Raw genomic sequence first — 16,650 nt, 5'->3', positions numbered from 1 at the left:
TCTATTATTCTTCATTTCATATCTTTATACTTTCCTGTCTACACCCAATGTATTTACCCAATATATTTACCTTTTTAGAAAACTACTTGTACTAAAATAAATTTCATAATTCAATTATGTTTGTCATAAACCTAACATCATTTTCACTAAACCTTTTTGTCTAATTTTACTTCAAACATTCCACTATTTACACAGAAATCTTTCAAACGCTGCCATAGTTGCCACACCTTGATTATATTTCTGTAAATATTTTTTAAACATGTTACAGGACCAAGTTCAAGGAGCTACTATTAGTATACTGTTCCCTTAACAACTCAGGATCTGTTTAGCAGCGAGATCGCCGCAAACCAGGCGAGAACTTGGTCGTTTTGTGAGTGTTGGGCAGCATTCCACTCTGGAACTCCCTACCTCATGACAGGCATCTTCTCGCTGCCTTCCTTTCTGCCCCTGCTTAAAAACATTTTCATTTGGGCAAGCCTAGCCAGGTGCTTAGAAACGTTGGGGTGGGCTTTTTAAAAATCTGTTTTACCTTTCCGTGTGTTTTTAAAGCACCATTACAAGAAAAGAAAAATAACCAATGTTATTGTTTTATCCTATTTTGCAAACAGCTTTGAGGTAGGCTTTAAAAAACAACTTTTTAGATATAAAGATAAAAATTAAATGGAATTTTATGAGGTAAATAAATAAAACAAAGCAAAAAAAAAAAAAAAAAAAGGAGCCACAATTTGAGACCGGCAAGCGAGAGCTCAGGTAGGTTTGAGGTAGTTTAAAAAAAAAAAAAACACCACCACCACCACTTTGGTTAATTTTTATCTTAAAAAAAATAATCAAGTGGTCTCTTGAATTTTATGAGGTAAAGAAATAAAATAAACCAAAAAAGGAGCCAAGATTGGAGACCAGCAAGCGAGCGCTAAGCAAGCCGCTCAGCGAACTGCTCCCAGCCTGACGCACCTGTAAATGAGGATGAGATGATGTTGATGCTGATGGTATATATACCGACCCGCTAGGGCCAATGGGGATCCGGGGACGGAGGGCGCGCTTGACCAATCAGAGGGCGGGCGCCCCCTCCTCCGAAGGTTCCGGGCCGTTAATGGCCGTTGGTCCAGGTGACGGCGGGCGGCGGTGAGTGCGCAGGCGCAGCCGACTCCTCAGCCGCTAATAACTCGCCTCCGCGGTGCCGCCGGCGACGCCTGAGGAAGATGGAGGAGGAAGGAAAGTTGAGGTAGGGCGACGGGGAGAGCGCTCTTATTTCCGGCGGCGGGCAGGCGGGCGGGGTTGAGCGAGGGGGGCCTTCCCTGCCCCACGGGTGGTGGGTTTGAGGGGGGCTGAGGCGACGCGAAGGTCCGACGGCCGCCTCTCGTTTTAAACGGCTGCCAGGCGGGTGGTGCTCCGCTCCAGAAGTGGCTGCAACAACGACGACAACCCCCCGGGGCTCCACCTGCCCCTTTTGGGTGCGCAACTACCAAATACAGGGGAGGGAGGGAAGATATTACTATTACTTATTTATTTATTATCAGTTCTGGATATATGTATAAGCTAAACAAACTTTAGTTTAGGGCCCCACTCTCTTGCCCCCCCAAAAAAATTCAAAGGGTAAAAAACAACCTGGATGTACATTTCCAAAATAATAAGATAAACAACAACAACAAAAAAATAAAACCTACATACAGCAACAGCGTTTGGTGTTAGATTCAGGTAGGTAGCTGTGTTGGTCTGACGCAGTCAATGTGTATATATATATATATATATATACGGTACACACACACACACACACACACACACACACTGTTTATATAAAATAAAATTGTCCAGTAGCACCTTATAGACCAACTAAGTTTGTTCTGGGTATAAGCTTTCGTGTGCATGCACACTACTTCAGATACACTGAAACAGAAGTCACCAGACTCTTATATAAGTGTTTGGTGGTGTGTCGGCTCCTATGATGTGCCAGTAAGTAGTGTGCCCCCAATCGTTTTAAGTTAGAGCTTACCGGTAATAATGATTTCACTATAAATATGTTGTTTATGTTGTTATAATTCTTCTTAATTGTATTTCAGTTCAACAGTTACTTTGGTAAAATACATGTTTTGTTATGTGCAAATGGCTTTAGATACCAATTAGTTCCATAAATCACCATATACCGGCGTATAGCATATATTCAACACAAAAAAGTTGCAATTTGTTGTTGACGAAGGACAGCTGGACATTTAAGGGCCCCATTACCTTCAGTAGCTTAGGGCCTCATCAAAACTAAATCTGGCCCCGATATTTTCTTTTCTTTTCATTTCTTTTCTTTTGCAAGCTGCTTTATCTTACCCAAAGCAACTTGCAACTCAAAGGTTAATTGCTTTGAGGGTTTTTTCTTTATTTTTGCTTTCATTTCAACTGTCAAGTGCTCTTCAACTTCTATGGAATAAATAAAGGAGAGGGGTGGCAGTCCTGTGGCTGTGGGGCAGTTGGCTCTGGACTCCAGATGCTGCCCAGGGTGTGTGGAAGCGGGGTAGAAAGTGCTCTTTAAGAACAGGGCTTGGGCTTTCTGCGATGACCTTGAGGACACAGGTGTGTCCCCTTGGCACAGGGTTTGCGCTTGGTTAAACCGCATGGGCTTTAAAGAAATCTCTTGTTTTAATAAAGTGGCCTTGAAAAGTTCTAATGCAGAAGGATTGGGCATCTTGATATAAGCAATTGTATGATTTGTTGTTACATTGTTACATTGTATTAGATGTTGCTGTTACTTTATTAGCTGTTTTTTGTGGTTATCGTTTTGGTAGTTGTATTATAAATTGTGGTAACCTACCCTGGGACCTTAAGGTGAAGGGTGGGTAATAATAGTAAAATACTTTGTAGCAGGCTTTTGATTTGTAATGGAGAGCAAAGCTAAATAATAACTTTTCTATAGATCAGAAATGGTTGCTAAGTAGGAACCTGGGAGTTCTGTAATTGGCTTTCTTTAGCTGTCTTATTTGCTGAAATTTTACCTGGACAAACAACTAAATTCTAAAAGGTACCTTTAAAAAATATTTTTAAAGTCTATCTTTAATGTAGCTTTTTTTCTTTTTAATTACTTTCTATTTACACAAAGGTTTTTCCAAATGAGTTGCTCTGAGTGTTGGAGAAAATATTGAACATAGCGACTTGGGCTAGGAATCTTAAATGAGGTAAGCTTCACTGAGAAATTATTTAACTGTGTTCAAGTTACGTTTATCTTGTGAACCACCCTGAGATCTTGTGATGAAGGGCACTAAATAATCTAATAAATAATAATAATAATAAATAATAATAATACAGGGAGGGCTGCGGCTCAATCTGCTTTGTATGCAAAAGGTCAGTTGATGGCATCTTCAGGGTCTAAAATGTGGACGATATTGAGCTTAGATGGACCACTGGTCTGATTTGGTATAAGGTAGCTTTCTGTGTTCCTAAATACTAATTATTTAACTTATGTTAAATTATGTTACTTATGCAAGTATTTATATAGCACAAATTATTGTATATAACAAGGTGGCATACAGCAATATATGCAATAAAATATCATTACAACAGTATAAAATAAGCACTAAAATGATTAAATTTGACTTGTTGAATAAGCCTTCATGAGAAATTAGACCCCCCCCACCCCATCAATGGGTGTCTACCAGCTACAGATATTTATTTGTAGTGCTGGGAATGAAGAACTAAGAGTAGTGTTGTGGCATCAGATTTAAAACCAGGAAGTAGAACCTGGTCTAGCTGTTTAAGTTGTACAGGCAAATAGAGAACTTCAGGAGTAAGATTGGGAGTGGAGCATTAAATGAAGTATCATACTTGGTGATGAGCTTTTTCTAAATTGCTATTTCTAAGTAATACAAATCAAAAAGTATTTTTAATTTTCTAGTATAGTAACGAGTACAGTAGTAACTTGACTTACGAAGTTAATGCGTTCCGAAGGCGCCCTCGTAAGTCGAAATCTTCGTAAGTCAAAGGCGCCATCTCCAAATGGCTAAAAAATTCGTATGTCGAAAAAAATGCATTCAAAACTTCGTAAGTCGAGGTATCGTGCCGCCGCTTTCCCTTTGCAAGCCGAAAAATTTGGAAGCGGCGGCCATTTTTTTGCTTCTGGAACTCATTCGGAAGTCGGAAAAAACGTAAGGCGAGTCGCTCGTAAGTTGAGGTACCACTGTATATCCAAATTGTGTCCTCCTGGACCAGCTCCATGGGATGGGAATTGAATGCACTGTTTTACAGAGGTCTAGTCATCTCTATATGCCTGAGATCAGACAGTAGCATTGGGAGTGCTTTTTGTGTCCTTGCCAGTTATGGTGTGAGGTAAAACAGGGTGCTATTTTATCCCTAATGTTGGGGATTCTGGACAATAGTTGCCTTAAATAGAATATAAACTGGGTTTTGTAGGAACTTTAATTGAGATGAGTAATTTAGATTCACTTTAAATGACAACTATTTTGAATTGATGTTCTTAGTAACACTTTCTAATCACTTTCTTCTAGGTATATCTTCCACATCCTTGTAAAGTTTTGAAACCTTTTCCACAATGCATTTAATACTGGTATTCTTCTTTTATGGAATAATTTGTTGCTCTGGTAGTCATTCTGCTTATGCACCAATGCCCAGATTACTACTGGTTTCTTTTGACGGCTTCAGGGCTGATTATCTGAAGAAATATGAATTTCCACATCTCCAGGATTTTATTAAGGATGGTGTGTTAGTGGAAGACATTACAAATGCTTTCATCACAAAAACCTTCCCAAATCATTACAGTATAGTCACAGGGCTGTATGAGGAAAGCCATGGTATTGTGGCAAATGAAATGTTTGATGCTGCTACCCAAAAAACATTTTCACAATTCAGTGACAAAGACCCATTTTGGTGGAATGAGGCAGTTCCTATTTGGGTGACCAACCAGTTGCAGGGAAACAGAACGAGTGCTTCTGCAATGTGGCCTGGCACAGATGTCAAAATTCACAATACTACCCCTCATTTTTTTATGAACTATGATTCTGCAGTAGGTTTCAATGAACGGGTGGAAAACATCATTGCTTGGCTGAACAGTTCCAACTCCCTAGTCAGTTTTGCTACTCTTTATTGGGAAGAACCAGATGCAAGCGGGCACAAGTATGGGCCAGAAGATATGAAAAACATGACTGGAGTATTAAAAGAAGTGGATAATTTGATTGGCTTGCTTGTTGAGAAGCTAAAGGCTTCTAAATTGTGGGAGGAAATTAATGTTATAATTACAAGTGATCATGGCATGGCACAGTGTTCCCCGGACAGGCTGATCAAACTGGATGAGTGCATTGACCGTAATAGCTACACTCTAGTAGACAAGAGCCCAGTTGCTGCAATACTGCCAAAAAGTAAGTATGTTCTTAATATATGTTGATGTTTTTAAAAAGCATAATTTTGATGCTTTAATGTGAGACTTAAGACCAAAGCAGTCAAGATAAGAGAGATTAGAGATCAAATCTCTGAACTTGAAAAACACGGCCAGCAAGATTTTGATTTTGGTGAGTGAAGCTATGCTGCTTGGCGGCTTCTGTTTTGCTGGGGGATTGATGGGGGTGGGGGTGGGGGGTAGAGGGCGCTAAGCATCTATATCATAGCCTCTTCAAGGAAGAGGGTAAGAAAACTTTATAGTGCCATCTGTTGTTGCACTTCTAATATAGCAAATGTGTTTATGGTAATATTGGGAATAATAATAATAATAATTTATTATTTATACCCTGTCCATCTGGCTGGGTTTCCTCAGCCACCACCTTACATAGGTGGGGAACCTCATGGAAACTCCCTGCACATTTTAAGCCCCTGTGCTGTGGGGGAGATTCCAAGGCTTCCCAGTTTAGACTTCTACCTTCCAACTTGTGGAGATGATAGACATAGCAGTGGTGTGGAGTAGAGTTTAGTATGCTCATCTCTGCCCGTGCAAAGCATTTACACATGAGTAGCATGCCTGCATTGGGCAGTGTTTGACATTATAACTTACTAACATTAAAGGCTAAAATGTGGATTTTACTTTACCTTCAATAGGTTATAGAACCTGGGAGACCAGGGTTCAAATTCCCACTCTGTTATGAAGCTCACTGGGTGCCCTTGGGTCAGCTGTTGTAGCCTAACCAACCTCACGGGCTTGTTGTGAGGATAAAATGAGGAGCATATGCCACCTCAAGCTCTTTGGAGGAAAGGTGGGCTGTAAATATACTACTTAAATATAAATGAAGGCCCAGAGCAAAATTCTGTGCCAGATAAATACAGCAGTAGGATTAAACATGATCCGTATTGAACATGCAGCTTGGATGAGTGTGGGCAATGCACTTCGAATGGCAAATGTTCAGGCTTTACAAAAGATAATGGAATATGTTTCCTTGCTTTATACTTTTCAGATGAAACATATGTATATAACTTAATGAAAAATTGCAGCACTCACATGAAGATTTATCTTAAAGAAGATATTCCAGACCATTACCACTACCATCACAATAAGCGCATTCAGCCCATAATTTTGGTTGCTGATGAAGGCTGGACTATTGTACAGAATGAGTCTCTTTCAAGGTGTAAGTGTATTCCTCTTGAACATTTTCTCTTGGTCTGATTTGGAGCAAGTTACTCCCTTTCATGTGGAAGGTGCATAGTTATGCAGAGTGCAAAACTCCCCACCTAAACTGGAGCTGTCTAGAAACACCTGCAGCCATGAAAGCTGTGTTTCATCACCAAGGCATGCAGCAAATATTAGTGCCGCTTATCACACCTTAGTTTAGGCTAACACTGGTAGCTCCAAAGTCACCTTCTGGCTTCCTAAACACAGACTGTATACATACTACAACTTTGAAGCACACTTGAAACATTATTTCCCTCAAAGAATTCTGGACATTGTAGTTTATCCTTTAGGGTTGCAGTTCCCTGCAGCACTTAACAAACTCCAGTGCCAAGAATTCTTTGAGGGGAAAGAATGCACTTTGAATGTGCTTTAACCAAATAGTCTTAGTCGTGCTGGGCACCTGTTGTCCAATGGTTGGGGTGATGGGAGTTATAATCCAGCATCATTGTAGGGCACCATGTTGGCTTTCCCAGCTACAGGGAGATAAAGGCATACACAGAACTAAACCTGCTCCTGGTGTTCCCAGTGTATGGAATAACAAGCAGGGTTTGCCTTCTTTCACCTGCAAAAACAAAGTAACACTATTCCTGTGGTATATTTTTCAGACATCTTGGTGAAGAATAACGGTTATGCAGGTCACATGTAATTCAAGGGCATAGCTAACTCCATTAAATAATATTTGGAAACTTGCATGGAAGATAACCATCTTAGTGGATGGTTGATTTGGAAAGGGCAATACCTTGTACAGTATTGTACAATAGTATCATACCAATCTGTATTGGGGTGGGGGGTGGGGATACTTTGAAGAACCTGCACTTTTATAGTTCCAGGATTATCTTTAGTGGGTAAATAACTGTTCAGGTTGAAGCTTAGCACATTAACAACCCTTGCATTCCCTTTTTCCAGTAGGAGACCATGGCTATGATAACTCCCTTCCAAGTATGCATCCATTTTTGGCAGCTCATGGGCCTGCATTTCGTAAAGGTTACAGGCAAAATAGCATTTATACGGTTGATATTTATCCAATGATGTGTCACATCCTGGGCTTGATGCCTCAGCCCAATAATGGCACCTTGAGCCACACCAAGTGCTTATTAGCTGACCAGTGGTGTATCAATGTCCCTGAGGCCATTGGAATAGTCATTGGTGTCTTCATTGTATTAACGACCCTTACGTGCCTTATAATAATCATGAAGAGCCGAACGGCTTCTGTGCATCCATTTTCCCGACTTCAGCTTCAGGAAGACGACGACGATCCCTTAATTGGATAATATACACTGATTTGTTTTGAAAACTGGATATGATACGAAACTTACACTGGATAACATCTTATGATGCACTTTAATAAATACCAACCCAGAAGACTGCAGAAGAACATTTCCTCTCTGAAAAAGACTCTGAATACAGACCTGGTTTTGTAATGGAAAAGGCATTGCATCGCTGTTAAACTTTCAGTTAATAAATTATCTGCTAGAGTAGTAAGATGAGGACTGTGAGATTTAAATGTTTGTAAATGGTGATGCTTTCAGGCATTTCTTATGTAACTCTGGAGATACCCTGGCAACTCCTGAAGTCTGGTGGGGGCAGGATCTGTTTCTGCTAGCTGATGGAAATAATTATTGCACTTTCTTGTATTCAGCACAATGCTGAAAGGGTAAATTATTTAAGTTAGAGGCAACTTAGCAACAGAAACCCTTAGTGCTATGTAGATCACATCAGTCCCTGTAAGCTAGAAATACCTTATTGGGGAAATGTGAATAAAAACATTTTAAATGTTACTTCCTGCTGTGTGGATTGCAGGCACGGAGGGCTTTTTAGTTGCAAACATGGTGAAGCAACATTTAAATATGCTGTGACTTATTTTATGTGTTTATGTGCATATGGTAACTTCAGAAATTTGGAAATATGCATTTTTTAGTTTATTTTATGAACTTGCAAAACTGATAGTACTTTAAATTAGCAATAGTAGACCAAAGCAGCTCCCAAGTTCTGCTTCTACTTTGTGGCTGCGTGTACCTCTGATTGATTTCTGTCTCTGGACAAGATTAACAATTTTTTGTTACCTAAATATAGACTCAAGTAGTTGAGATTCCTTTCTGCTTTTAACCGACGAGTAAAATGGGCATACCTTGATTTGAGCTAAGAAGTTACTATGAATATTCAGGGTTGTTGTTGTTTTTAACTTCCTAGAATCATCCAACCTATATGCAGACTATTTGTAATTTGGACAAGGTACTATACAGTTGAATGTACGTCACTGAAGGTTAGAGGCTCAGGGAGAAATGACCACTCGGTGTACAAAGTGGCCATATGTTTAATCATCAGTATTTCAAGCATGGCTATAGATTTGTACAGACCCTTTGCTCATAGTTACAGCAATGGGGTTAGAATTCCTTTGGTTACACTCCAAAGTGACCAGTTATATTTTGAGTTGCTGTAAGGAAAATAAACAAATCTTTGTAGTAGCAATAGTGGAAGGTGACATTCTTTCAGATTAGCGGTGTAAATGTTGGTGAAGATGCAGGTCCTGGGTTATGCTTGGGGCTTTTCATTGCCTCTTTTTGAGTCATAGGCACCCTTGGGTAACCCTGCTTGAGGAGCTTCTGACACAAACAGCTTGTGTGCAAACAAATTAACTTCGGATTTGAGAGTGGTCTATAATCATAGGAGCGGTGGTTTGCTAAAGGCATTGGGAATTGTGGGGTAAACGGGGGTTACCAGGATTCTTTGGGAGAAGTATTGTGGCTTAAATGTACAGTGTGTGCAGCCTTTGAAGTCCGTCTTTATGTAGTATTATGGGGGAGGATCTTGTCTCTACTGCTGCTGGTGTTTGAAGCTGTTTGTGAGAAACAAGTCAAGATTATCAGAATAGTGTTGGGAGATGCAATGTAATACCATGACTCATAGGAAATGAGGCTAAATGATTTCCCCTCCCCCTTTACGTGTGGCTGTGCTGTACAAGCCTGACAATGCTTCAGTAGCTCCTGGGAGTTTTTCCCTTGCAATATAGCTACTTGAAAATTGGTGGCAATCAGTCAAAATGAAAAAGCACACACATTCTTGCAAATCAATACTCTTGTTTAATATGCACCAGGTAAGAAAACAGTCTACTAAATAAAACAGCAATTATGAATGGTGATCCACTTCACGGGGCTTTGGAATACTGTTACTAAAAAGTTTTGTCTTTCCTGGAGATGTGTAGCTGGGTTACATGTCCAGGCAAGAAGGATAAACCCAAGCTGATGAAGTGGAAAAGCAATACCAAATATGAGCTCTATTTTGAATGTTAAAGGAGTGGTGCCTTAACTAGATATTTATGTTTGCATTACTTTGGGGTTTTATGGAAAAGCTTTGTCCTTATGAATTAAAAAAAATGGTTCTGGTTTAACTTTTGGCTACAAGGCTCTTGGACTATATTCATTCTAGAATTTGTACCTGCAGAGGTAACTAGCCCGCCTTTCGGGTTTGTTCTTGTTTGCCCTCTTCCGTAGCCAATGCAGGATTTAACCCTGTCCTACCCGTCGGCTGATGTCAAAAGTCGTAAACTACTTATTTAAATTGCAACAATCCACATAATATGAAAACTCTGGTCACGCTTGTCAGCATGTCAATAGTTCGCTGTATTTCCCTCCTGCAAAATACTTTGAAACCAAAAGTTCTCTTTGGGGAAATTCTGTTATTTTAGTTTTATACTAGTGGAAAAAATCCAGCATAGAAATGGTAGAGAATTTATGCAAATGCCCTCTGCATCATAGCTGGATTAGTTGTGTTTTACCCTGTGGGGAATAAAATCCAAAAGGTTTTCTTAGCTGTCATGAGTCAGTTTTCAACAATTTGCAAATTTTCATTCAGACTTGATAAAACAAGACTTTCCATATCAATGCACAAACCCACAATTGAAATTAGAATAAGCCATGAAACAGTCTGTTAAAACTAAAAGACAATTCATGTAATTAAGATTCCTGAGGGGATTTTGTAATTAGTTACGGTTTATGTGCATAAATGTAGTTTGGATTCCACTTGTTCAAGGAAGTTGCCTCCTTTTTATTATGCCTAATTGCTTAATTTGTCCCAGTCAGATCTAAATTAACTTCATAAAAGAGGAAACTTTCTAACCCTAATAGCTGTGCTGTTTCCTTACAAAGTAACATATGATACCTCCCCATATTTAAAAAGCCCGTCCCTTGAAAGAACCTCTGAGGTTTCTCTTCATATCCTTACTCGGACTTTTTAAATGTGGATTTCCCTGAAGCTGCTTAGAAAAGTTGTCATTACTGAAAGAGAATTCAAAATGTTTTATAACATGCTCACTTTTAAACACAAGGAAATTTATTTTTGTATAGATATTAATGGGCTGGTTTAAAAATGTTTTTTATGAAATATCTTATGAAAGTGTTGATCATATTTAAATAAATATAAAAAGTGGCAACTATGGTGCCACGTTAATGGTATTTCACAGCTGTTTGTTCAAATAACAGCTTGCTGTGCATTTGCTCCTCATTTCTCTAAAATTGATTTGAAAATGGCGGGACCTACAGTTAAAAATGTGGCATACACACAAATACTGGCAAAAGCATTGTTAGCACCCAAACCAGTAAGTTTAATGCTGATGCAGAAGGGGCCCTAGTCCAAAAGGGTGGCGGGCTGACATTGGAGGAAGACCTCAGAGTAGGTGTAGCAGGACCCTTAGTCTCAGAAGTGCAAACTTTCCTTCTCATTCCTTAGCAGCAAGGTGCTCTGGCAGTTCTTGTGTACCGGTACATTGTTATCCAGTGGGGGGGGGGTGATCTTGTGCAAGTAACTCATGGTTACATCTACCCCAGACATTTAAACCACATGGCTTCCCTAAAGAAAATGGGCTTTTCCTTTTTTAGGCCTATGGGTAAAAGGGTGCCCCCCCCCCCGTTTCCTAGTTTACAGGGAGATGGAGAAAGTGGTATTTTGATTTCCTTCCCCAATGGGAAAGCGTGATAGAGTGCTAGGAAATATGGGTCTTGAGGCCTTTGGATGCATGTATGAGGCTCAACTGGGTTGCTATGATTTATCTCTGCTTTGTTAAATTTACTTCAGTGGCCTAGAAGGGTTGGGGCTCAGCAGGAGAGGAGGCTGTGGGCCTGGAGAGAAGGCACTGCAGGCCAATTTTGGGTTTCCCATCCTTAGAATCATAGAATCCTAGAGTTGGAAGAGACCCCAAGGGCCATCCAGTCCAACCCCCTGCCAAGGAGGAAACACCATCAAAGCATTCCTGACAGATGGCTGTCAAGCCTCCACTTAAAGACCTCCAAAGAAGGAGACTCCACCACACTCCGCAGCAAATTCCACTGCCGAACAGCTCTCACTGTCAGGAAGTTCTTCCTAATGTTTAGGTGGAATCTTCTTTCTTGTAGTTTGAATCCATTGCCCCGTGTCCGCTTCTCTGGAGCAGCAGAAAACAACCTTTCTCCCTCCTCTATATGACATCCTTTTATATATTTGAACATGGCTATCATATCACCCCTTAACCTTCTCTTCTCCAGGCTAAACATACCCAAGCTCCCTAAGCCGTTCCTCCTAAGGCATCGTTTCCAGGCCTTGGACCATTTTGGTTGCCCACCTCTGGACACGTTCCAGCTTGTCAGTATCCTTCCTGAACTGTGGTGCCCAGAACTGGACACAGTATTCCAGGTGAGGTCTGACCCAGGTCCTCATCTATTCCTTACTTTTGTATCTTCCATATCCAAGAGAGAAACTTCTATCTGTGCTTATTCTTTTTGTCAATGATAAGCCATTTACTCATGTCAAACTCAGAGCATCCTCAAGAGCCTTATTCAAAGGCAGTGCCACAAGATGGCACTATCAAGATATGGAATTGGTATTTATCCTATCTGCTCTAAAAGGGGGTGGCCAACTCCCAAGAGACTGTGATCTACTCAGAGTTAAAAACTGGCAGTGATCTACCCCCTTTTTGGGGATTCTGGTCAAGAGTTGTTGAGCTTTTTTTTAGGGAGGAAGTCCCATTTTTTTGGGTTCAGGTCAAAGATGCTGAGCTTGTCTGACAGAGGAGGAAAGCCCCGCTTTTTGGGGGTGCAAGGCAAAAATGTTGAGCTTTTTTAGGGAAGCCAAAGTTGTTGAGCTTCTTGGAGGGGAGCCAGTGATCTACCACAGACGATCTACCATCACGATCTACCTGTTGGACATGTCTGCTCTAAAACATTTTCCAGGAGGGCAGACACACTAGCCCAGGGATCAGCAAACTTTTTCAGCAGGGGGCTGGTCCACTGTCCCTCAGACCTTGTGGGGGGCCGGACTATATTTTGATGGAAAAAAAGAACCAATTCCTATGCCCCACAAATAACCCAGAGATGCATTTTAAATAAAAGGACACATTCTACTCATGTAAAAACATGCTGATTCCCAGACCGCCTGCGGGCCACATTTAGAAGGTAATTTGGTCGCATCTGGCCCCTGGGCCTTAGTTTGGGGACCCCTGCACTAGCCCCATGTAGTAAAAACAACAAAGACTTGTAGCGCCTTAAATATTATAGCATATTAGTAATATTAATATTTTATATAGCTGTATATCAATATATTTCTGGGTGGTTTACAAACAAAACTTCAATAAGAATGCAGCATAATAATAACTGAAATAAATAGTGTTTGAACCAAGCAAATGTTTATGGAAGACAAGACTCGGTTTCTCCGGAGACCTCAATATGAAGAAAATCCCAGCTGCCTTTCTAAAATGCCTTAAGGGAGCATGCATACTCAGTCTTTCAGCTCGGAACAGGGCACAGATGGTATCTACTGTAGGGTATGCATCTAGAAGCCAATCGCTGATCAGCATTATCAGATTGCAGAAGGCGATCTATGGATGCCATAGCACTGGTATAACTTGTTCCTGAATGGTTGGAAAGTGATTGTTGCTTGTTGGCATCCGTCTGTCTACGGCGACAGTGGAGGAGTGTGCCTTTACGGGCAAAGTCAAAGCGCTGGGGCATTAAGAGTACCTGCTGTGGCTGTGGAGACCAATACAGGAGAGACATGTTTTGCTGGAGCTGGGACAGATGCAGGTGTCTGGTGCTGCTGCTGCAGAGATGCACATGGCATCATTTCTTCTCAGAAAGGTGTTGACCTGTAATGATGGGTGACAATGGAAAACAAACAAAGCTGGGTGCAGAAATCTTTTAAGCAATGGACACTATCTTTTCTAAACTTCCTTTCCTAAGTGCTCACAGACCAACTACCTAATTATCTGTTCCTACTGCAAAGTGCTGCCTGGGGGGGGGGGCACTAGCCACTGTTCCTACCTGGTGGAAGGAGACATTGCTGCTGCTTTGGCCTACTTGCTTGCCCCTTAGCTGTGGGCAGCAGAGGAGGAGGAGGTCTGGAGAAGATGGGCTGACTAGCCCAGGCATCCCCAAACTTTGGCCCTCCAGATGTTTTGGACTACAATTCCCATCATCCCTGACCACTGGTCCTGTTAGCTAGGGATCATGGGAGTTGTAGGCCAAAACATCTGAAGGGCCGCAGTTTAGGAATGCATGGACTAGCCACTATGATTATTTTACCTTCACTATTTCAAGCATGTCCAAAGTGTGTTTCAGGGGCCTAATCCAGCCTGCCGGTTGATTTAAGGGGGGGGGACCATACATGCCATCTTGCAGACCCTCCAAGTGTCCCTATTTTCCAGGGACAGTCTTAGATTTACAGAAGCCACCCCGGTTTCTGATCTGATCCTAGAATGCCCCGCTTTTCCTTAGGATGTCCCTGTTGGAGAAATGTTGGGTGGTATAGGGAAGTTTAAAAAAATATTTAATCATTTTTTAATTGTTTAAATTAATTTTCTTTTCTCTCATTACAAATATACTTATAATATACAGCTTATATAAACACCTCTCCCTCCCCTCTTTGGACTCCCCTTGACTTCCATTTCTGGTTCGTTAACCGCATTAATATAATCTGCTATTTTCTACAAATATAATATTTTTCATTTTATTCCATTACCTATTCCCTATCCCTAAAATTGTGAGTTTATTTAAATCCTACCATCAGATCACTATTCCTTTTTTGTTTCTGCAAATACAATACAAAAGATTCCCACTCTTTTTCAAAATCTCTATTGTCCGATGTTTAATCATTTTTTTAGATATGCTGGAAGCAGCTCTGAGTGGCTGGGGCAACCCAGTTAGAGGTGTGGGGTATAAATAGTAAAATTATTATGCAATAGGTACATGGGTAGGCAAACTAAGGCCCGGGGGCCAGATCCGGCCCAATAGCCTTCTAAATCTGGCCAGTGGACGTCCAGGAATGTGTTTTTACATGAGTAGAATGTGTCCTTTTATTTAAAATGCATCTCTGGTTTATTTGTGGGGCATAGGAATTCATTCACCCCCCCAAAAAAATATAGTCCATCCCCCCCCCCCCCCAAGTCTGAGGGATGGAGACCAGCCCCTTGCTGAAAATGTTTGCTGACACCTGTAATAGGACGTCCCTATTTTCATCAGAAAAATGTTGAAGAATACAATCTTGAAGAAAAAGGTGGGATGTAAACTATTTACTTGGCGCATTTGCACCCTCCTCTCCCCAGCCAAAAAAAGCTCCTCAGAATGGCAATACCAGAACAAGATTGCAGAGTTTTGGAATATGGTGTTTGCTGAGATCTTGCTGATAACTGAACAAACGATTACTCCATCCTTTTATCTGGCACTTCTGAACCTGTATGTGGGAACAAGAATGGGATTTGAAAAGTAAATAACATTTCTCACCTCTTAACAGCAGCCCAGGGCTGCATTGCCAAACACTGACTCTCAATGACCCGGATTGCTGGTGTTCAAGGCAATCTGCCCTTCTTGAAAAGATACCTCACAAGCTGAAAGTATGTGAAGGACAGAACTTGAATGAGCATATATATGCGCGCAACTGTCTGGCTCACTGAGGACTATAAATAAACTTTATTCCCAGTAATGACAGAACTCGCTGTCAGAGAGCACTTTTATTTTTATACATATATATTATTTGCACAGGGAATCTTTATGTGTTAATACTCTATTATCCCTTTGGATAACTAGCATGAGTTTGGCCAAGCTGTGGGAGGCAGTGGAGGATAGGGGTGCCTGGCGTGCTCTGGTCCATGGGGTCACAAAGAGTCGGACACGACTGAACAACAACAACAACAACATCATCCCTTTGGAGGTGCCTTGTGTCTTTGCACATCTGTCGTCGTAGGCTGTGAACGCCTTGTGATTCTACACATTTTTTTAATTCTTTGTTTTCTTTTTGTTACGTTTGCATTTTTCTTTCTTTTCTTTTTGTAACATATCAAAGTAATATTTTTTTTTAAAAAAACAACAACACACAAGGGAAAAGGGGCAGGGAGGGAAGAAGAAAAATCAACAGCAAAACTCAGATACTAGTTTCTAAACATAAATGCAATAAATTTATGCAATAAATTGAAGGTGAAGGCCACCTTGTTCCAACAGGCTTTTGGGAATGTACTGCATTTAATATGGGGGCTGGTGCAGTGCTGCCCCCCCCCAGGTGCTGGAACTGAGTTCTGGTAAGTTCTGGCTGGCAAGAAAAAAAAAGCCCTTTCCTTTCGTTTCATTGCATTTATATAGAAATCAGTGCCTGAGTTTCGCAGTTGATTTTTCCTCTTCCCTCCCCTTGTGCCACTGAATTTTTTTCATTGTTTACTATACAGGTATATGTATATATATGTATATACAATATAATACACACACATATATATATAATTTTAAAATGATTGTTTCCCCGCCCCATGATTTTTAGCTGCTCTTATCCTTTCTGTAATCCGCCTTGAGTCCCTGTCAGGGGGAACGGCAGGTAAATTTTAAATAATATTCAAATTTATGGGCGGAGCTGCCCCCCCCCCCGCCCAGATCAAGTAAAACAATAGAAATACTAAACTGAACAATCACGTCGGGTCCTGGCCAAGCCCATGTTTAAATGTATTAAATTAATATATCAAGCTGAATAAATACTAAATGTGTACACGCCGCCGGCGCGCTTTCTCACTTGGGAAACTCCCGTGAGGGGAAGCGGGGCGCTTGGCGGGGTACAAA

The 16,650-nt window shown here is 40.9% G+C and overlaps 1 protein-coding gene across 1 annotated transcript; it reads left to right on the top strand.

Annotated features, from left to right (window-relative positions):
* Positions 1-1,122: 1,122 nt before the first annotated feature.
* Positions 1,123-9,977, top strand: ENPP4 (ectonucleotide pyrophosphatase/phosphodiesterase 4). The gene is made up of 5 exons (XM_033155969.1): positions 1,123-1,222; positions 3,083-3,158; positions 4,485-5,351; positions 6,375-6,545; positions 7,496-9,977. Exons 3-5 carry the CDS (start codon positions 4,529-4,531, stop codon positions 7,858-7,860), a joined length of 1,359 nt encoding a protein of 452 aa, XP_033011860.1. The 5' UTR covers positions 1,123-1,222; positions 3,083-3,158; positions 4,485-4,528; the 3' UTR covers positions 7,861-9,977.
* The last annotated feature ends 6,673 nt before the right edge of the window (positions 9,978-16,650 follow it).

The sequence above is a fragment of the Lacerta agilis genome, chromosome 7, assembly GCF_009819535.1.
Source record: "Lacerta agilis isolate rLacAgi1 chromosome 7, rLacAgi1.pri, whole genome shotgun sequence".
NCBI lineage: Eukaryota > Metazoa > Chordata > Lepidosauria > Squamata > Lacertidae > Lacerta > Lacerta agilis.
The sequence above is the reverse complement of the archived record's forward strand: the minus strand, read 5'-3'. Positions and strand labels throughout refer to the sequence as shown.